The sequence below is a fragment of the Halichondria panicea genome, chromosome 12, assembly GCF_963675165.1.
Source record: "Halichondria panicea chromosome 12, odHalPani1.1, whole genome shotgun sequence".
NCBI classification, from domain to species: Eukaryota; Metazoa; Porifera; class Demospongiae; order Suberitida; family Halichondriidae; genus Halichondria; species Halichondria panicea.
In genome coordinates, this window is record NC_087388.1 from 3,915,406 (window position 1) to 3,936,581 (window position 21,176).

The 21,176-nt window shown below is 41.0% G+C and overlaps 2 protein-coding genes and 1 long non-coding RNA gene across 6 annotated transcripts; all 3 read right to left on the bottom strand.

Annotated features, from left to right (window-relative positions):
- Positions 1–1,296: 1,296 nt before the first annotated feature.
- On the bottom strand, positions 1,297–4,771 carry LOC135345772 (uncharacterized). Of its 2 annotated transcripts, XR_010397890.1 has the most exons (4): positions 4,636–4,771; positions 2,776–2,852; positions 2,383–2,727; positions 1,297–1,846 (listed from the first exon to the last, which is right to left on the bottom strand). It is a non-coding gene; the product is annotated as an uncharacterized LOC135345772 (long non-coding RNA). The 2 variants fall into 2 exon arrangements; XR_010397889.1 differs by having other exon boundaries at positions 1,297–2,727.
- Positions 4,772–5,688: 917 nt separating this feature from the next.
- Positions 5,689–9,340, bottom strand: LOC135345766 (retinol dehydrogenase 12-like). Of its 3 annotated transcripts, none has more exons than XM_064543208.1 (10): positions 8,919–9,340; positions 8,793–8,862; positions 8,263–8,427; positions 7,415–7,583; positions 7,333–7,367; positions 6,751–6,957; positions 6,590–6,664; positions 6,452–6,524; positions 6,277–6,403; positions 5,689–6,006 (listed from the first exon to the last, which is right to left on the bottom strand). In XM_064543208.1, the coding sequence occupies exons 3-10, from the start codon at positions 8,419–8,421 to the stop codon at positions 5,805–5,807; spliced, it is 1,047 nt and encodes a 348-aa protein (XP_064399278.1). In that variant the 5' UTR covers positions 8,422–8,427; positions 8,793–8,862; positions 8,919–9,340; the 3' UTR covers positions 5,689–5,804. The 3 variants fall into 3 exon arrangements, with proteins under 3 accessions (XP_064399278.1, XP_064399277.1, XP_064399276.1); XM_064543207.1 differs by having other exon boundaries at positions 8,263–8,469; XM_064543206.1 differs by having other exon boundaries at positions 8,793–9,340.
- A 190-nt stretch (positions 9,341–9,530) lies between these two features.
- On the bottom strand, positions 9,531–21,158 carry LOC135345760 (uncharacterized). The gene is made up of 16 exons (XM_064543199.1): positions 20,621–21,158; positions 20,244–20,393; positions 15,158–15,319; positions 14,811–14,990; positions 14,543–14,713; positions 14,404–14,478; positions 14,184–14,303; positions 13,957–14,134; positions 13,500–13,682; positions 13,300–13,441; positions 12,571–12,721; positions 12,212–12,319; positions 12,001–12,129; positions 11,597–11,932; positions 10,816–10,959; positions 9,531–9,749 (listed from the first exon to the last, which is right to left on the bottom strand). Exons 1-16 carry the CDS (start codon positions 20,903–20,905, stop codon positions 9,678–9,680), a joined length of 2,586 nt encoding a protein of 861 aa, XP_064399269.1. The 5' UTR covers positions 20,906–21,158; the 3' UTR covers positions 9,531–9,677.
- Positions 21,159–21,176: the final 18 nt, after the last annotated feature.

A 21,176-nucleotide genomic window follows, 5' to 3' on the forward strand; every position in this document is an offset into this window, starting at 1 on the left:
GCGGTAAATTGTTTGGCAAGGTGATGTGCTTCAAAAAAGTACCAGGACAGAGGGTTAGTGTTACCTCATAATGCTTTGGATAATGGGAGCGCCAGTGCTAGGGGTCGACCCCGATGACGTGGTTTTCTCCTTTATCTAGGAGAGAATCACGAGTCACATTTCAGATAAAGAAACTGACCCAGAGCTCAAAGCATCATAACTATACTGTTCTATATAGGCCTAGACACATTGGTATAGGGAAAGTACACTAAAAGATGTAAATTCAACTTTCCCAGAAAGCAACGTCCACGGCCTTTGTTAAACCCCTTTGGCAAAATTAGGCAAAGAGTGTATCTTCCTAGAAAAATCGGGGAAGTTAGATTACGAGAGGAGGCAGACTGAAAGCCTCCTTAATCACCACGACAAGCTCCAGAAGATGCTGGAAGATAGGAAAGAATGAGGGAAAGCCAGAAAGTCAAAACATCTAGATCCTCCAAAAAAGGAGGACAAAAACGACGACATCCAACTCTCAAGGGTATGGCTAAATCACACTTGGATCGCCATCTGGAGCTTGACCTAGACATAGACGCCACAACGCTGGACAAGAGACTGTCCACGCTAAACGACGACCAGTGCTGAATTTATGACAAATCAGTAGCCATTATTTTATTGCACGAACAAGACCACAAAAACGGGGCCTGTAAATGTGCGAAACACAAATGTTTGTAGTGGTGTGGGGGGGGGGGGGCGGTTCCTCATCCAGGCACTTATACCCAATAATGTAAACGGTGTACCTTCTTTCGGTTTCTGATAGAGCATGACAGCAGAACTTGCATTGTACTGGGAACTACCCAAGTACCTCAGGCAACAACTAAATGTAAGGTGAGAATGTAAGGTGATAATTGACGAGGTGTACATGGTATCCAGCCTTAGCCTAACATACATACTTGATAAGATATACGGGGGGGCGAGTAGGTTGGGGCTAAGCTACCACCTGTTAACGGTGCACCAGTGTTCCTCCCTAAACTTGAAAGGAATGTCCCCAGTAATGTTGACAAACTGCCAGTTAAGAAACTAAACGAGGCAGTCACCTCTGATGACCCCGAGAATCCTGGCAACAACTGATAGTTTCGCATTGTGGCATTTTACTGGCTCCACCATGCACCCAATGCTAGGCAAGGGTTGATTGTACACTAACGGAACTTACAACGGCAATATAAGTGTAACTGTGTCAACCGCAAAGATAGTATGTTTTTAATGCACATGCTCTTCATATCTGTCGTTCCACATTACGTTCCATTCTCATTTTACAACATGCCAAATTGTTTATATAATGATAGTAAATAGAGCAAACCCATGCATACACATAGGGATATCAATAAAAAGATACACACACACAGAAGCTAGTAGTCACAGTTACTTTTTGTTCATCACTAACTCCCACTTTGAATGAGAGGGACCTGGGACATAAAACAAAATCACATGTCTTAGACAAATTAAATCCAACTGCAGTAAAGAAGTCTAGGGATTCCTTGCAAAGGAACCTTCAAAAGCATACTTCATCAAACAGCTTACAGCTCACTTCGATCGATACGCAGACCTGCCACCATTGCTAAAGGAAGGTTTCTCTGATACAGTGACTTCTGAGCAATACCAAGCCCACCAACTGCTTGCTGTAAGCCATCTTCTAGCAGAAAAGCTTGGTATGACTCTTGTAGAGGCTGCACAATCTGAGCTCCTGGATAATTAGTAGCCGGAAACAGTCCATATGATGAATAGGTTGCTCAAGGGGGATTCCAGCATCAGCTCCAGCTTGCCACACATTCTGAGCTGCAGCCACTAATGCAAGCACTAGCTCACAGCACAACTAGCAGGAAAAGCAGAGTTTTAGTAATGAGGCTGGATACATCATTCTGTTTTGCACAAAACTTTTTTTAAACACAACTGAGCGTGATACTGACTTAGCAGCTGCTTTTATATACACAGACTTATGTAAAGAGAACCCCTATTCACGCACTATAATTATATATATATATATATATATATATAGCGTAAATTTGCTTACCTGTCAATAATTATTTATCTGGAGCAAGCAAATTTAAACAAACATTAAAATAGTACGAATAAGATTTAACAAGCCACATGCAAGACCATTAAATGGAGAGATGAACGATTCTATAGTCATCTGGTGTTAATAGCAGCTAGTATTACTTGGTTGCAAATTTTGTTTAGCTTTAATCTCTTCCTCTATTCAACTGAATAGTTGTTGTCAACAATAATTGGTCTTAACAGATCAATACAAAACTAACCAGCTACTTCATGGCATGTAATGCTCACCCACTAGTCTGAGCTCACATGTTCAGCACACACCATCCAATGTGCTCGTTAATTAACATAGCTCACCTGGTATTAATGATGTGTTGCTCCAAGCAGGGGGAGAGGCAGGGCCTTGCTTTTCACTCCCTTCCCTTTCAGAGCTTCCATGAAAGCCTCTGGAGTACCACTCTTGGACCTCAGTGTCACCAGAGCGCTGTGCTCCAGGCCAAGTTGGACCCGTCTCTTTGTCTGGGCTGCAGTAATGAGGGCATCAGATTCATTTTTTTGGTAGAACTTCTGCTTTTGTGAGGTCCATGCTTTTGTGAGGTCCACAGCTCATCTGCTTCTGGCAGACCGAATAGGGAGGTTGGGGAGGCAGCTGATCAGTGAATGGTATGTCATAACTGCCTCCATCGCCAGGATGGAAATGCCCTATGAGGTTCAGTGAGTGTGATACATAATATAACACAGGTTGCCAACCTTCCAGACGAGTTCTAAGCGTGCGTAAGTATAGGTCCTCCATCCCAAGTTTTTTTGCCAGTCCCCATTTTTCTCATCTGGACAATACATGTGCATGCATGTACGGTGAATAATTATGTAGTGACCTCGGGTCAGGTAGAATGCATCATAGGAACCTTAATCTTTGCATTCAAAACCGAAGTGTAGCCAATGTTGTTACTACGTACTGTGCATGTCGTTACTGTACAGCCTGCAGCTTCATCTATCTACTAGCGCATGCATTGAAATTAAATACTGCGAGTGCAAGTACTCAGATTGCACACGCTATGTGCTAAGACAATTAATGCAGAAACTTGACAACTTAAGTGCTAACCCTCCTGTTAAAAGTAGGACACCAGGCGCAGTGGGAGCTCACAGTAGCCAGCAAAGAAGCCTAGAGCCTCTTCCCACGAAAACAAATAATCCACGCGGCTGTAATAGCCTCGAATTAAAGCCACGTATATCTAGCTAACTCTATGGCCAACGTGCAGGTTCAAGCTTCTTAGCTTTTATTCGACAACGAAGCTTTAACATCAAAATCTGCCACCTAATAACTTTATGCATGAAGGCTATCCATGTGTAAATGTATCGCTGTGGCATTCAGGTGAGCAGGCTCAGAAATTACAAACAGATAAGCAGACCAGACGACTACTATACCTGCTGGCCGTGGGGAAATAAGCTTTGTATTGTCCTCTTTGAGACAGAGATTTGAAGACACCGTTTTTGATGCCAATTACAATAGTACATAACACCTAGGCTACGTACATGTTATTGTACATGTACATTTGCAATAGCGGTCAATGTAAAGTTTCCGTTCTATTTACATATAATTATAGTACACTGAAACAGCAAAATAAAAGCGGACTGAAGATTTTTTATTTACTCCGGCCACGCTCATGCAGCTCTGCATAACGCAATCAACATTATGAAGTGTATGTATCTATACCTAACGAATTACCGTTGCCATCTATGATCATCTCAAAGCCTTCATATTTGCAGAATAGTGATCATTTTGTTAGTCACATATTTGTGAAGAGTGATAATCATTAGGCCTGAAATGACGACATTTGTGGATGTACATATGGTAGTAAAGTTGCACGACAGCCAATGAGAGGTATTTCATAAATCATTGAGAATAGACCACCTTAATTAAAATTATGGCTACTTAAAAATGCTACATGTGTCTTTGGCAACGGCAAGGCTCATTTACAATCAAGTATAGTAGTCGCCTGGTTTGTAATGTGTGAGTCTGCTTACATGGATGTCATAGAACTGCGTTTACAGCATGAATAGTCTTCACACAATAAGTTTTTAGTTTAACAATGGGAGATTTCGATGTTAGAGCTTCGTTGTCGCGAGCAACAACTATGAAGCTTGAACTTGCACATTGGTAACTACACGCGGCCTTTATTCGAAGTACCCTACGTATATACAGCTGAAGTGATCCCGTACCAGGAAAAATGGAAAAGGTCACTACAATAGAAAGCTAGACTTGTGACTGGTTTGTTGCTGCTAGCTAGCTGACTATGGGATCCTACTCCAGGAGCCATACTTCCAGGCTTCTTTGCTGTGATCCTAGACTAGGACCTAGCCTACTGTGCATGCCTCCATGTCAAGCGTAGATAAGAGTACTCTTGCTCATGTATATACCACTAAAACTCTGTTCTCAGCATGCCTCCAGTCTTTATTGCTCCTGACTTGCTGTGCTATAGACAGCTCAGTCATACATCACTACATGCACTGCATTCTTCTTGTTTCTTTTATAATCATGTCACCAGCCGAGGGTTTCCACTTTAGTGCTCTAGTTAATAACTCTTTGCTCCCCATGCACACCACACCCACCTTGAAGAAGTTTCCAAACGATCAGTTGCCGAGCATTTCAAGGGAAGGGGTGGTATCCTTGCCAATGTTGTCGACATGTCCAAATTGTCTTTTGTCTTCAACATTAAATTTCACGCACATGGCCGGCTGGGCAGGGCCCGTCCTGCCGAGGTGCGTGACCATGTGCATACGCGCATGCGCACCACAGTATTATCGCTCCCCTCAGACAGGGAGCCCTCTAGCTCTGCATGCTGCATGCCATCGATGAATCCATGCTGAAGAGTCTGTTAGCCTCAGCCCCCACCACTAGGTCACGAGCACTGGCCCTCTCCACTGGGCTCCCTCATGCTCACGACTGTAATCCCCTCTCCCTCACTTGGACTTCACCTCCAAGATCGAGAGTTCCGCTCATGCCTGTGCTACTGGCTAGGGGTCCCGCTGCACAATGACCAGTTCACCTGCCCCGAGTGTCATGGTGTTACTGACTCCCTTGGTGATCACCAGGTGGGATGTGGGGGCAACAGCAACCGTATCAGCCGCCACAACGCCATCCGTGACGTTGTTTTTAACGCTGCTCAGTCGCCCTTCAAAAGAAACTCCACCCAGACTCCGCTTCTCGCCCTGCAGACGTCCTCCTTCCTAATTGGATCAACGGCCGCTCTTGACGTTCACGTTATTTTTCTCCTCCAGTCTCTTACATTGTTTGAAGCCGCAAGGACCCAGGGCCACACTCTTCAAGTGGGTGTCCAACGTAAGCTGGCTTCCAATCTCCCCAGCTGCCGCTCTTCTGTGGGTTTGACTTGCATCGCTCTAGTGGCCGAAACCCTTGGAGGCTTAGCAGAGGACTTCGTCTCAACCATCCGGGATATCGGCCAATCAATTTGTCTATACGTTCAGGCGCCGACCGAGACATAGTCACCACTAAACACCTCTTTGGGAGAGTCAGTATAGCTCTTTGGCGAGGTAACGCTACCATGCTCATACACAGGTCTCCCACTCTATCACCTGTGCTGGATGGGCATACCTAACTCTTCTACTCGTTTGTACTTACTTTACCCACTTGTTGGCCATAAAGGCTGTTGATATAAAAAAAGTCTTAACACTTGGCTGCCTAACGCCCACTCAAAGACACAACAATTATGCAGAACGAGAGGTCAATAGTTATTTACGATAAATTATAATACAACAAGTTATTCGGCATTTGCCGTTGCTTTAGGGTCAGTAGTTATTTGCTCAACAGTGGTAGCCACAGTGGTTGGTTGCTCAGTAGCCACTGTGGTCGGTTGCTCAATGGGTAGAGTGGAGCCATACATATCCAGTATCTCAGGAGAAAGGTGGTCTCTCAAACCTTCCACACTTCTCCTCCACAATTCTTCCTGATACTCCACATTCCTGAAGTGGCGAGAATGCAAACATATTAAAGTATTAAGCACAGAAGGGTTCGCCATCACCGAACTATATAGTTATACAGATGGAAAATCTTAGTTTGGAGAGGTTTGCACTACTGTCAACAACTGCATGCATGTATACGATTGACCATGCAATGTAATATAATTATTGCCATGCCACTTATTCACATTGATAGAGAGCTCCTATAGTTACTACTGAAAATACTGTTACTGTCAGTAATAATTATAATGGCTGGCATTCAAGTCTTCCTACCTTGCGTCTGGGCTACATTGTGTCTCTCGACAACTGGAATAGTAGTGAGCTGTCTGTGAGTTGAGAGCAGGATTGATAGCACAGTTCAAAGTGGTGGAAGCTCCTTTTACAGGAGTTCGAGCAAAAACTGCAAGGAAGATACGAAACTAATACACTACATCATTGAAAGGCTTACTCATCTCCATTGGTTTAAAAAGAGCAGTCATGACAACCTTATCACTAGTACCTCTTGACAGCTCAGTTTTAACCTATACGCAAGACAACATTACTTCAGTCAAGTATATTATAATTATAGTTAACACATGCAGCTTACCAATCCAGGGTGCTGTGCTGATACAGTAATGTTAACATCCTGAAGCCTTCGTTGGAGAGCAAAGGTTGTCATCACCTGTATACAGAAACCCACAAATTCACACGTATTATACAATTATTAACTGTGTATTTAATTTAATGGTTGAAGCTTAGCAAACTCACGTTGTACAGTTTGGAGCGACCATAAGCATTAAACCTGCCATAGTCTTGTTCTGAGTTGATGGTGTCAAAGTTGACTGTTCCTGCCCAGCCACGTACGTGAGCTACAGATGATACAAACAGTATTCGTCCATCACCAGAAGAAGAGGCCGTCTCTATCACAGTAGGTAGCAACTCCAGAGTCAACAGGAAGGGACTCAAGTGGTTGACCTGTATAGGACAGAAACAATAGCCATACCGTATAGCAGGTATTATTTCGAGGGTGTAAACTTTCGCGGAATGACCGTTAGAAAGATTTTCACGGATTTAATTTTCGCGGAATAGCAGCATGCATGCGTGCATGCGATATTAAATTCGTGGGTATGAATGTTCGTGGTATACATGCTTAATCATGCAGCGAAAACCGCAAATATTTATACCTTCGAAATATACACGCTATACAGTAATTATGCAGAGGAGTGTGTGAAGAATTCCGAGTGAAATGCACCGCCCTAAGTGGCGGATAGTAAACAGTCATTAAAAGTTATACATGCATGCAGAAACAGCTTTGATTCTATCCATTAAATCGACTTTTCTGTACATTACCTGGTACTGCATCTCCATACCGTCATCAGTTCTGCCTGTAAAGGTAAAATTACAATGATTGGTTATTTAAAATTGGACGTACTGAATGGAACCGCAGCAACAGCAGCATTATTGATGAGAATGTGAAGTGGCAAGTTCTTTTCTTTGAATGCTCTCACGAAATCTTTGGTTGCCTGGAAGGAGGCTAGATCCAAATGCATGAACTCTATCTTCAAGTCTTTGTCCGAACTCTCTTTTATCTTGGCAATGGCCTGCAACATGCATGCAGGATTGCATCTCAGGTACTGTGATGTCTAATTATACATTTTACAGTACTAGTGTTTAGATTTACAGCTACCACATCACTTTCGTTATATAGCACACACAAAACGAAAAATAAATTAATATTATTGGTGCTAAAATATGATCAGAGTGGTGCTGTAATTAGAAAAAGCAAGACATTAGCTATAATTATTTCCGCGTGTATTTATCATGCAGACATGATTTGACATAAGGCCACTGTTAGTTGCATACTTGTTTCAGATGAGAATACTAGCTCAACCCGATGAGGGAGGGAGGTCTTCATTACCCATTATCCCATTATTTGATGACGTCATATCCTGTTCTTTTAAGTGACTAAAATACACAAAAGGACGGAGTCTGAACATAAAAATAGAAAACAATTTTTTTACGCACTGGTTTTTTGGTGCACAATGCAACTTGCACATGGCACATGGTAAAATAATGCAATGTTAGCAAACAAAAGGAATTTGACCTCAAGTAATGGCCAATATCAGCAATAATGACCAATATCAGCAATAATGACTTAATTGAGGTGAGCAAAACCGAGGAGGGAGGTTGATCTGAAACAAGTATGCAACTAACAGTGGCCTAACCTATATATACTGTAACAGCTGTATAGTATTAATGCATCTCCATATATTCACTCACGGCCATGGCTCTCTCCTCCGACCTAGATGCCATGATGGTTGTGGCCCCCATCTCAGCAAGACCTTTTACCAATTCATAGCCAATCCCAGTGTTCCCTCCAGTTACTATGGCCACCTTACCACTCTGATCAACCTCTGGTACTGACAAATTGGTTCCCATCTTTAGCTGGTATATATATATATGCTGGCTGTTTCCATATAATTAGTGCTATGCATGGATAGAATCTATATTAGTAGTCTACATGCATGTACAATACATCGACAATACATTGGCTCTGTGATAAAGTGCCGAGTTGTATAAGAGTGTGCATAAAATGCTATCTTAGCCCCACCCTCCTAAACTAGTGTTCAAGCTGGCGCTGTGCTAATGCCTCTCGCCATGTTTTTGCTTTCGCTCAAAAGTATTAGAGTGTTATATTAGTTTCTATAATGAATTTTATATAAAGTTAGCTTATCTATATAAAGTCACTGAGAAGAAAAGACTTATTTACATGCATCTATTGTTGTTATTTATTGTATTATGTGGCTTACCAGGACCTCAAGAAAGAAGAAAATTGATTCTTCCAGGATCTGTAGTTTAGTGTATCTAAGAAGAAAAGACCTGTGTACATGCATATTGTTATCTATATTGTTATATGGTAGTGCTTTGTGGCTTACCAGGCCCTCAAGACAAAGATGATTCTGCCAGGAGGATCTGGATCTGGATCTTGGATATTATTTTCTCACACATGGGGGAATGAGCGCGCATGCGCATTACATCCACAGGAATAATTAAAGGGTGTGTCCAAAGAGATCAATTTCACAAATGGCTACTGCTAGCTAGCTAGCTGTTTTAACAGATATTTTCTGAGTATTGTAGCTAACAAAAAGCTAGCGCTTTAGTGCAAGGCTAACTCATATGTTGAATAGAAAGTTTGTGCGGACAGATGATGCTACGAAAGATTCTGAAGAGACTGCAACGCCTTCAATGTGAGTCAAACTAGCCATAACTCGAGAAAGAAGCTTTAGTTTGCTAATCCACGAATCAAAATCCAAGAGAACTTGGCTAGAAGCCTATAGAAGCTGTTAGTTTTCGTCGCATTGCAACCGTTGAGCAGTTATAGCTGGAATACACACACAGACAGACACACACACACACAGTCACGTATCCCTTGTGCGGCTACGCCTCGAGGCATAAAAAGTAATATTGAGCATTCTAAGGAATTATGCTTCAACCCACATGGAACTTTCAAGCATAAGGACAAGTACATCTAGCTCTTACACAGAAAATATTCACACTACGTTTTCTTGTAAAAATAATGCACACAAAAAATAAATAGGAAAAGGAACCTCACGCCGATTATATATGCCTACAGGGTTAACAAAAACACATTGATTGAGCTAGCTGTAGATTTAAAAGGTGCTCATGTCACAACTTTACTTCTCTATATAGCCAGTACCATTCAGCACTTGTTTCTGAGCCTTTAAGTGTCTGATAGCTGCCTCTTTCTGCACAAAAATAGAGAATCCATACAGGTAATCAAGGATTCTGAGTACGCAGGGGCGTAGGCAGGAATTTGAGGAAGGGGGGGCTGAGCTGTTCGCGCCAGAAACTACTTGGCGCGGAGCGCCGAAAATTCCGGTGACCAGGAGCCACACCCCCTAATTAATGACTCATTGCGCATGTGCAAGAAATAGCCACACCTTGCTTCAATTAATAATACTGCTAAAGCTAGCTAGCTTAGTTGCACTAAAGAATCAAAGTTACTAGTATAGTATAGCTAGCTCTTGGACATGCTGTTTGTCTGCCACTAATCTATAATTCCCAGGCTGAAGACTCATCAGAGAAGGTGGGGCTCTTAGTGTAGTTTTTGCAGAGAAAGGGGGGGCTCCAGCCCCCAAAGCCCTCCCCCTCCCTACGCCCCTGGTACGTTATAATCATGAATCATGCATATTCATTTCTATATTATAATTATATATGATTGGTCTTCCTTGAGAGGTTTCGATTGCCATGCAGCTATATGTATGCTGTATGTGAGTCAACTTTTGCTGCAAATGAATCTTAGAGCTTCTTCCTTAGCTCATTGAAAAGGCTATATATAGGAACGAGCTACAAGCAAGGTTTTCACCGATTGTGCAAAATAATGCTATCTCAGCAATAATTTCCTGCAAATTCTTGGTGCATGTGGCTGTCCGTTCTGGGAGGTTATTTTCAAGCTGCTCGTTATACGGAGTAGAGAGGTGAACATTCTTAAGAGGTTGCTTTACATTGAAGACATTGTAGTTTCAATCCGGAACTGAGCTCTTGGCCGTTTTATAGCGTGTGGTTGCTCTTCGGAGGTTGTCATTAATGAAAGTTTCACTGTAGTACTATACAGATACTATGTTCTAATTAATCAGACAGCAAAAAAACGTTTTCCTGGCATACTTGTATAACTTGCAGGCACGCAACTGCATTTGAACTAGCTAAGTGGATGCACTGCCAAACTTCAGGGTGTGCCATTTCCGTCAAAATTAATCAGTCACTGTAAGTCACTGTTTATAAAAGCATCGAGCATCATGCAGTTCAACGTACCTCATATAATGAATCAGAAAGCTCTGTTATCTGTTCTAACAAGCTTTTGTAGTAAGTGTCACTTTCTTGTGTCTCCGAACGACGTTTCCTAACAACACATATGTCTCCATGTTTTTTAATGTAATCTAGAGCAACCAGAACAGCCTGCATTGGACAGAATATTTGTGTGTATTTACACAAATATCACAGCATAGAATAGCACAGCATAGAATAGCACATGCCATGCAAGTTTGCTGAGTAAGTCAGTATTCACATGTGAATTGTCGGTGAAAACATGTGATTATACACGTAGCTACATGCTGCAATTCCCAAAAGACCTTCAGATAAACAGTGAAACTTTTAGCTGTCTATAGCAGTCACCTTTGGGCAGATTAATTAACAATGGCATGCAGTAATGATCGAGGTGGCCTGTTAACATAATTACCGTATAGCTGGTAATTTTCGTGGGGCAAAATATTCGTGGTTTTCGTGGTTGGAGGTCTGACCACGAATATTTTACCCACGAATGAAGCGACCTTGCCTACCTTTACCTTCAATCCAAGCTCCAACCACGAAAATATTATCCACGAAATGTCTCAATATTGCTGAACCACGAATATTTTGTCCCCCGAAAATTACCCGCTATACGGTATATAGGTTGCAACACTGACATGCATGTATAAGGAGACTTTGGGGTAATTATAGCTATATAGGGACCACAACACACTAGTACCATCAGGTGTTCAGGTGTTAATTTCACTGACATGCTGCACTACAATAATAATATGCCAAATGAACTCACCTGATACATGAATAGTGCACACACAACAAGTGTGGTACCAACTAGTAAATCTAAAACACTAAACCACCAGACCGTCCCTAGCAAGAGTGGTTTGCCTACTAGCACAACCTCAGCACACAAAGCAGGTAATTCTAGTACAAATCCGATTGCGAGTGCAGCTCTGGTCATAGCAACATCAAATCTGATCGATTTAGGGGCTTTTCTTGGGACAAATAAAGTCAATCCAATTGCGGTGATGAAAAGAATTCCACTATACAGTCTAATGGTTACATAGAGGATACCAGCGACAGTTAAATTGTTTGAGAAGCAATCTGTTACTTGTATATACTGGATATTCTGCATGTAGAAAAAGTAAACATCGTATCACAAAATCCTCATGATCAATTCGCTTTAATTTGACTCACTCCATTTTCGATATAATTTTTCTTAAACAGAAAAGCAGAGATGCTATTCCAAATGATCAGAATGAGTAGTACTGGGACAATCAGAACAAACGCTCCCAGGATTAAGTAGCGATCATCGAGCATATACAGCTGTGCATGTGAAATTAATAATAAGCATTTAAATGCTTCCAACTGAACGTATGTATATAGATATGATTCATGCAATGCTTACCTTTACTCTAAGTGATTTGTTCTGGTAAATTCTATATAGACGAAACGCTTTCATCACAAGTCCACTCAAAAATAAAGAATAGCCAACGGAAGGAAGCCAAAGATTCACCTGTTGAGCCAATCATATCAGTTGTTATGTGAGGTGAACTGTATGTACGTACATAGCGTAAAGAGTTGAAAATGAATAACACTACAAAAGTAAATTAAATATAGTGTGCTGTGCTCAAGCGATAACCTATTGAATAGTTGACAATTAAGTTAAATATTTAAACCTATCCATCTCTGATGAAAGCGAAAGTCGGTCTGGGGACAAGGCTACCTACAACCAACACAACACCAGCGTAAACAATACGTACGTACCTGACAGACCGTGTTAGCAAATACATTTCCAGTATCTAATTTGTATCGTGTGCCAGATATCAGGATTCCTTGGAAGAGGGGATACGGCAGTGTGAGTGCAGCTCCAATCAAAATCAGGATGTTGACTCGTGGACTGGTTGCCTTCACACGACTACATAGATCAACAAAATGTTTATGTCGTGACACTGAGTGCAAACAAAACAGCATATCACATACTTACGACAATGTCAGCAAAATAATTTCTACTTATACACAATGTGAATGACATCTATGTATTCTACATAATTATAATACTATCATAATAGTAAATACCGTAAGTACATAATTTTCATGGAGTAAAATATTCGTCCTTTTCGTGAGCAAGCTGACATCCACGAAAATTTCCCCACGAACACGTAGGCGTGGCTTACCGGACGCATGCAATGAAGTGAAACGAAATTTTTTACTCACGAAAATTGGCGTTTTCGAGTTGAAAGAATTTTTTCTCCCCACGAAAATTACCCGCTATACGGTAAAACTCCTATCAGGTTCTTTTTTCTTAATAATAGATAAATAGACTCACGCCCCTTTTAGTTCTGGTGTTTTGTAACTCTCAACAACGGACAGCTAAGTATAGAGAGTACCTTAAAGCTTGGAGGCTCAATTGTATACACGAACATGCAATTGATACAATCAGGCAGGACTAATCACAAAAAGGTATGTGCATACGCAGGCGCACAAAAAACTCACTGGTTTTCCCTCCAAAAAACACTGAATACAATGAGGCAGACTATCAGCACCTCACTCAGCACTGTGATCACACCCACTAGAGCTAGAGCCCATTCGGGTACCTCGTTGAACAACAAAACATTGCTAATCGGAGCAGAACTTCCTACATGACAGATAAGTTGCATTTTAAACATAAAGTGAAAAGCAGTCGATTGCTATACCTTTCCACGTAAAACTTTTCGGACAGGCTGCAGTATCTGGAAACATTATTTGAGGGTCCAGCCCCAGCTCACTGGCACAGGTCTGGTTTGCGAGGCTGTTGATGAAGACAAAGTTAGACATCAAATCTTCTGGTATGCTTGAGTTGATAGGCCAGAAGAGGACCATAGGACAGTGAGTGCCATCTGTAGAAGTGAGTATAACAGTACTGTGTTTTTGAGTAGAGGATTTTCTGAGCAAATCATTGCAAGTGCACACAAGTTTTATGATGCAAAAAAAATAATGGACACAACTTAACAAATAATTTGAGGGCGTTGGGGCTGTTAAATTGGCATGGTGTTAAAGTACCCAGTGCTTGACGACCATACTAATTATGTCCAAAGGCTTGCAGCAAATACGTTTACTTTAAAAGTGGAAGCTAAGGCAGTATACATAATTTATAACAAATTATGGACTCACTTATAAACTGTGAGATCAGCACCTGCCCGTATCCATTTATCAGATCGGATTGGCCAATTGTCTCGTCTAGCTCAAGACTATCAGCTGAGTGTTGACACATTGGCAATACATATTGACAGAACCTGAACTCGTCCTCTGTATTAACGCACTTTGGATACAATCGACAAAGTTCACAAACCTGAGGTGGACATTTAGAAGTTACTAAATAATACAAAATTATTATTTACAATTAGACTCTTCAATTTTCTGATATTGATCTCTCCGTCAGATATACTGTGAGCCAGGAGGAGGGTGGAGTCGTAGGCACTCACAGCACGAGAGTGTTGGAGGAGCTGCTCCAGAGGCACCTGCATGTGTACAGTCGCTAGACATTAACTAGCCTCTAGAAAAAACATGTTCCTTTAAGTGTACTACTCTGCAGAAAGAATAAGAATACCATCTACGTACCTCTGGATCAATTTCTGAGAACAATTCTCTTGTCTTGTTCAACAGTGCTGGGTAGAACTCCGACAGCGTAGTACCCTGAAACACACACACGTACATAATTACAGTCACTGTACATGTACATGTAGTTTGCTTTTCTCACCATTGGTGGGTACTTGACGGGATCTATGAATATCACAGAGTTTAGAATGTCCATCATGTCTTCATCTGTGCAGTTCCCGGTATGTTGGTCACCTCCTTTCCACCAGTCAGGGTTGTAGTATGATGGCAGTATCCAAACATGGTCCGAAGTTGTCAGGTTTAGAAACGAAGCCTGTATTTGTGCGTGTGTGTAAACTAATGCTCGTATACGTATGCACATGCGAGTCTTCCCTGTAGTACAGAGCAACTGACTACAACAGTTTACCCACCTCACACAAGACTAGTCTACTCTCCTCGGGCCCAAAAAACCCCATAATTATCCGTATGTCAAATCTTTGCAGATCAAGTAGAGAAGAGGAGAGGTCACTTGTCAGTCCTTCATATGAGAGCTCTGCTTGGATTTCTCTCTCTACGTATAAGTTGAAAAACTCTCTAAACTTTTCCATTTCCTGTGTTGTGTGTGTTTTTTTATAATAATATTATTATAATTTCACGTGATACAGTTAACAGACTAAGTGCATAATTATGTCAAGCAATGCTAGTAGAATAAACTTTGCATCTATCCAGCATGCAGTAGATGTTATAGTGATCACTACACAAGCCTCTAAGCACTTACATAGCTGTAATCACTTTGCTGTGAGCCCAGTATTCCAATACGATACCATTTAAAGTGAGCAAGCAGCTTCACACGAGCTTGGTTGAGGAAGATAATGGAGGGGATGGTCCGATAGAAACTAGGGAAGCCATCAACACGATCGTCATATAATCCATAGGAAACCTGCATGTATAGAAAATCAGAACAATTTGTAAAAGTTACCAAAGATCGTCAAATTAAAGTTTTCTGGTGGATGCAACGCCATTGCTGTAGTAGCCATGCCTGAGACGTCCAATTAAAAATAATCACCAAGTCGGTTCAAATGGCTCATTCGCCAAATAAAATAGCCGCTAAATTTTTCAGTAGCAGAGGAGGTACGACACGCGGTTAAGCTCACGTGGTTGCTATTCATTGATTGAAGGCAAGAAAGATAAACAAGTCGTTAAAAATGCCAATGACGACATTCAGCTGCTTGCTTTTAATAAAGAGAGTATAAAACTCAGTAAATTTGTCACAGTTGCTGGCTAGTAGCTAGAGTTTTACAAGTAGAGATTAGCTTAGTTGTAAGAGTTAAGGCTCATGCACATGTTGTCAGTGATCCTATATCCTGAATGCAGACACAGAATACTTATTAAACACTCCAAACAGAATGACACCAAAATCTAAGTGGTGGTTAAAATTGATTGAAGCCCAACAATCAACCAGCTTGATTTCCTTCGAGTGTATATGTCTTGAAAGATACACGCCAAACTAAATCGACTACCTTAATGTTACTATTATAGACAGGTAGTAATTTTACCGTTTTCAGATTCTTCTCTGTTTTTAAGGTACTAATTTTGGCGGATTTGTAGCAAATTCATTACCACAGTCAAAAGATGTAAAGTTTAGAGTCAGATACAGATGAAAAAAGGGCTAGCTTGCTTAGCATACTCTCAAAAGTACATTACATTATACAAAAGTAATAATTTTTTAATGAGATTCATATTGCGTTTTATTATTAGTGCGTACTTAATTTAGCGTTAATTACAAATTCGCTAAAATTAGTACCCGTTTACAACTAGAGCACTAAAGTGCAAACCCTCGGCTGGTGACATGATTAAAAAGAAACCAGAAATATAATGCAGTGCATATAGTGATGTTGTTATCATGTATGACTTGCACAGCAACTCAGGAGCAATAAAACTAAACCAGACTGGAGGCATGCTGAAACATTTGAGAACAGGTAGTGGTACTATAGATATATGCACTGTGGATTAGGATCACAGTAAAGAAGCCTGGAGTCTCAGAGAAGTATGGCTCCAGGTTCTGCATGGAGTAGGATCCCAGTCAGCAGCAGGAGCTATAATTCAAGCTTCTAATTTAGTGACCCTGTTCCATTGTTCCTGGTATATACAGCTTTCTACTTTAGTGACCCTGTTCCATCGTTCTTGGTACAGGATCACTTCAGTTATAAGTAACGCATGTGCAAGTTCTGTTCAAGCTACATTTTGCTCGCTTTTATTAGACAAGGAGCTTTAACACCCAAAGCTGCCACTATCAAAAGTACTAACCTGTTGTGTGGAGGCTACTCAAGGCTACTCATGCTGTAAACGCAGTGCTAGAACATCCAGGTAAGCAGACCTAGTCACAAGCTTATTTAAGCTTCTTAACTTTTGCTCGACAAAGAGGCTTTAACATCAAAATCTGCCACTATTTAAATCAAGATATTGTTCTGTGAAGGCTACCTATGCTGCAAACGCAGCGCTATGGCATCCAGGTGAGTAGATATACTCGTGACAAACAGACAAACAAACAAACCAACAGACTACTATACCCGTGGCCGCCCACGCGCCTCGGGTAATAAGGTATCACAAGAGTAGATAAGAGTAAGAGTGTTATAAGAGTAAGAGTGTTGAACTGCTTAGTACAGCTGTTTGCATAGACCTTGCAAAATACTAACTGCATTACCACAAAACCACAAAATCACCCTACAATGTTGCTATGCAAATATGCAGTCCTGAGCAATGATGGTTTCTAGAACTTGTATAACGGGTACTTTTTGAGTAGACCCTCGAAAAATACCTGCTATATAAGGTGGTATAAATTATATCAAGAGTAGATGCTTTTATCTACTCTTGGTGGTATGGAAACTCACATAATTATGGTGAGGTTTGAAGTTTCAGGCTGAAGAAACTGTTGGTACTTCGTTAAACACTAACAGATCACAAAATATTGTTTGGTGCTAATCTAGTAAAGAAATATGTTCGGACTTGATGGTCAAAACTGGTATACCGCAGTGAGCAAGTTAGTAGGCTCTTTAGCGTAACAATTTTTCGTACAGCACAAGTCTCAGCATAAGGCGTTGGTAGCGCGCGTTGGTAGACCATTCTCTACTTCAAATCCTCCCGGTTCTATGACTCTCCATGTAGTCTATTTCTTGAAGTCATGCACCATTGCTCACTTTTTATGAATGTGAATGTACCCAATACTACTTGTTTGCATAGCAACATTGTATGGTGGTTTTGTGGTAATGCAGTGGTATTTTGCAAGGTCTATGCAAACAGCAATTTCCTGCTCCTGCTGTTATGTTAGCAACCTTCCCAGAAACCACACATTGGATTGCACAGTTCAGTGCTACAAACCACAGACCACAGTTTACTTAACAGCACTTATTAATTGAATAGTGCATGCGACATCACTGTCACGTGTCAAGGCAAATGGGTTCCACGATTACTACAGCAGTTCAATACTCTTACTCTCTTGGGTATCACAGTACATAGTTTTGATGCACAATTAAGTTAATGATCCTTTTGGATGGTCATGTGACCGTGTCATACCTTTCTATAATACGGTAGTATATGTGTAGATTATGTCCGCCCCCATAAATCCTGGCTAGATCGAGTTAGTGTTATCTAAGATCTATATCCTTGAGTCTCCATCCATCTTTGAATAATTTTCATTATGCTACGTACTACGTAAACGTTTTTCACACTTTCATGTTGTTCTGGACAACTGTAGAAGTTCTGGACAACTGTATAGTTACTACAGTTAATTGTCCAGAACAACATGATTGATAACCTCAATTGTGTTAACGTCAATTATGTTAACGTAACTTAGTACGTACGTAGCATTATTCAAAGTAGCCTCGATTCCAGGCCGCTAAGAGAGGGCCTGGTATCGACTGTTTGTGCATGCGCCACCTATTACCCAGAAAGTGGGTAATTCGGATACCATTGTATTTTACTCAGTAAAACAATGACATCACAACGAACGGAAGTGGATTGAAGAAAGTGGATAGAAGTGTGATTGTAGCCTGTGTGATAGCATTCTAATAGCTACCCTTAGCCTACTATGTTAACAAAGGACTCACAGCCTGCAACTGTGTGGATAACAATCCTCTGAACGGAGGGGAAGGCTGACAATAGCCTATATGATAGGCCACGCCCATCTGACACTAACCTTGGTGAAAGTCGACTCTATCAGAAAGAAATTGCTGCTGTAACCAATACAGCTCTGTCTCTAGCTAGTTAGCTATATAGCTCTGTGTCTGACTTTATGAAGAGTATTCTTTGTCTGTATATGTTATTCAGGATATAAATCGGGTAAAAATTCAGTTTAATGGGAAACATTACGGGAATATTGTCCAATAAGTTTGCGCATGCGTAAGCAGTCAGTAGCAGGCCTAATTGTTTAGGCCTTGTGAAGGAGGCTATATTCAAAGCTGACAACGATCACAACCTAAAGGCTAGTGATTAGACACTGTTTAGGAAGTTTCCACATGATTTAAAAGCCCTCAGGGCTTCCTCACTATGTTTGGGATTCTACAACTGGCCCTTTGGGCTTCTAACGTAGAAACTTAAACAGTGTGTCTAACTAATACATAATTATAGCATTAAATACGCGCAGCAGGGGTATCAAGTGATTGGTGTGTGTGTGTCAGTGTGTGTCGGTATGTGTATGTGTGTGTGTGGACACAAAAGTGAGTTGTTTGAGCGAACTAGACACTTTCATGGACTGCTTTAACTGTTAATGAGACAGTGGTTGAGCCCAACCGCACGGGGTGCATGAATGAACATCCTATTATTGAAATAAGAAATTTGGGAGTAAACCAACATAGCTACATAATTTTAGCACAAACAATAATTATTACATGATCGTAAACATAATTATAACTTACCGGTATTGATGACTATAATTGAAAACTTAGAAATTAATACTTTCAATGTGATGGTTCTGAGTAAACTTCCACACACTAAGTACATTCATAAAATACCTAGCTATTCGTTTCAGCTCTTTCTGGCTCAACCTAGCTCTCCTGCGTTCATAATGATATTCACAGGCTGACCGCGGTCTGTAATAAAAATTATTTATGTACATAGTACATATGTACTTAAACACTTTTCTAATAAGGCAATGCGGCATTTAGGAAAACACACGAGATGTGATTCCTACATGCACATCCATGTAGAATTAGACACCCCCCTTCTGTAATCTGCTCCTGATGAATTCTATCTACCATAATTTGATCTACTGAGCAAAGAATTGTTGTACTTGACTGCAACGGCATGTACATAACTTAAACAAATATTGTGACAGTATACACACCAGGGTGTCATACAGGATTATTAAATAGGGGGAAATAAAGGCAAGCTTTGAAAGGGGGGGATAGTTGGGCGGAGTCCAACCAACTGTGGGGTTGGGCACCACTCCAATGTCAGTCCACTGCAGAAATTTGCAGCCCAATCAGATTGCGGAGTTCAAGTGCTGAAGGCGTGGCTCATTAATGAACGAGTCAGTAACTAGTAATTCTCTTAGTCAAATCAAAAATGCAACAATAGTAGACAAGCCAGCTTGATCCAGGAACATGCCAGGTCAGTAGAGCTATAGTGGCATGCAAAAAAGTGACTCCTGCAGAGCATTCTAACTGAGCTTTGCGGTTACCGCCCACTTTGGATTAATGCGCTTAGCCACACCCTAAATCTAAGTACCAGTGAAACAACACCTGACATTGGAGTGGTGCGGTGCCCAACCCCACGCAGTTGGTTGGACTCCACCCAACTAGGGGGGGGGGGGGGAGATCTAAAATTCACCAGAAAAAGGTAGACTGTTATTTGCACACTAAACTTACTATGGGTATACCGATGTTGTCAAAGATGGCCAATGCCTGTCTACCAATGATGTAGTTATTGTCTGTTCCTATAGCAGCTCTCATCAGTGCAAGCCCTCTAGAAAATCGCTTTCCTAGGTTGCTGACTGTCTTGTACAGGTTGAACAAAAACTAAAAAAAGTAAAAAGATAATTATCATTATATGCAACTATAGATATAATTATAGATATAATTATAGTCTACATGCACTTCTTAGTTCTGAGCAATATAGCACGAGTTTGGGCTATAGCCTTGCCCCCTAGTCTAGGATAATGCATTTCGGTTTATTTAGCTAGATCTATAAAGATCTAAATCTAAAAGTAGGAAATGGGGAATTTGGTATGCTGCCCAGAACTTACCTCAACCACTCCATTTGAATTCCTTGAGTCAGATGGTAGAACTATAGGAGATAGCCTAATGTCGAGTTCTCCATTTACTTTCTCCAGAGCTAGCTGCACTGCTGCATACACAAACAGGTCACAGCTCTGTGCATCTTCTTGGGTGCTGATGTTGCTAGTGTTTGGTAGACAGGGAAAGAACCCAGAGAACAGATCAGTTGGTTGGACTATGTCTTCCGAACTTGTTGAAGTGTTTACTACCAAGGTTGTAAATAATAGAACCAAGAGTTCGAGTATGATTCTCATTGTGCAGATAGCAATTTTTTTACATCAGCCTGATCAAGTTTTATAACTTCAGATTGACCGGCGGCACACTCTCAGGCAATGGATTTAGATTCTCTATTTGTCTCTGCAGCGTCCAGACTAATTAGCTAGATCGATTGCGATCTATAAGGCAATGTAGATCTCTAGCTAGCTCTAGCTCTATGAAGCACTAGATCTAGTTCATGTACGTACTGCATTTCTTTGTCCTTTTCTAGGTAAAGGGTGTCAGAGTACCCAGTATAATAATTAATTT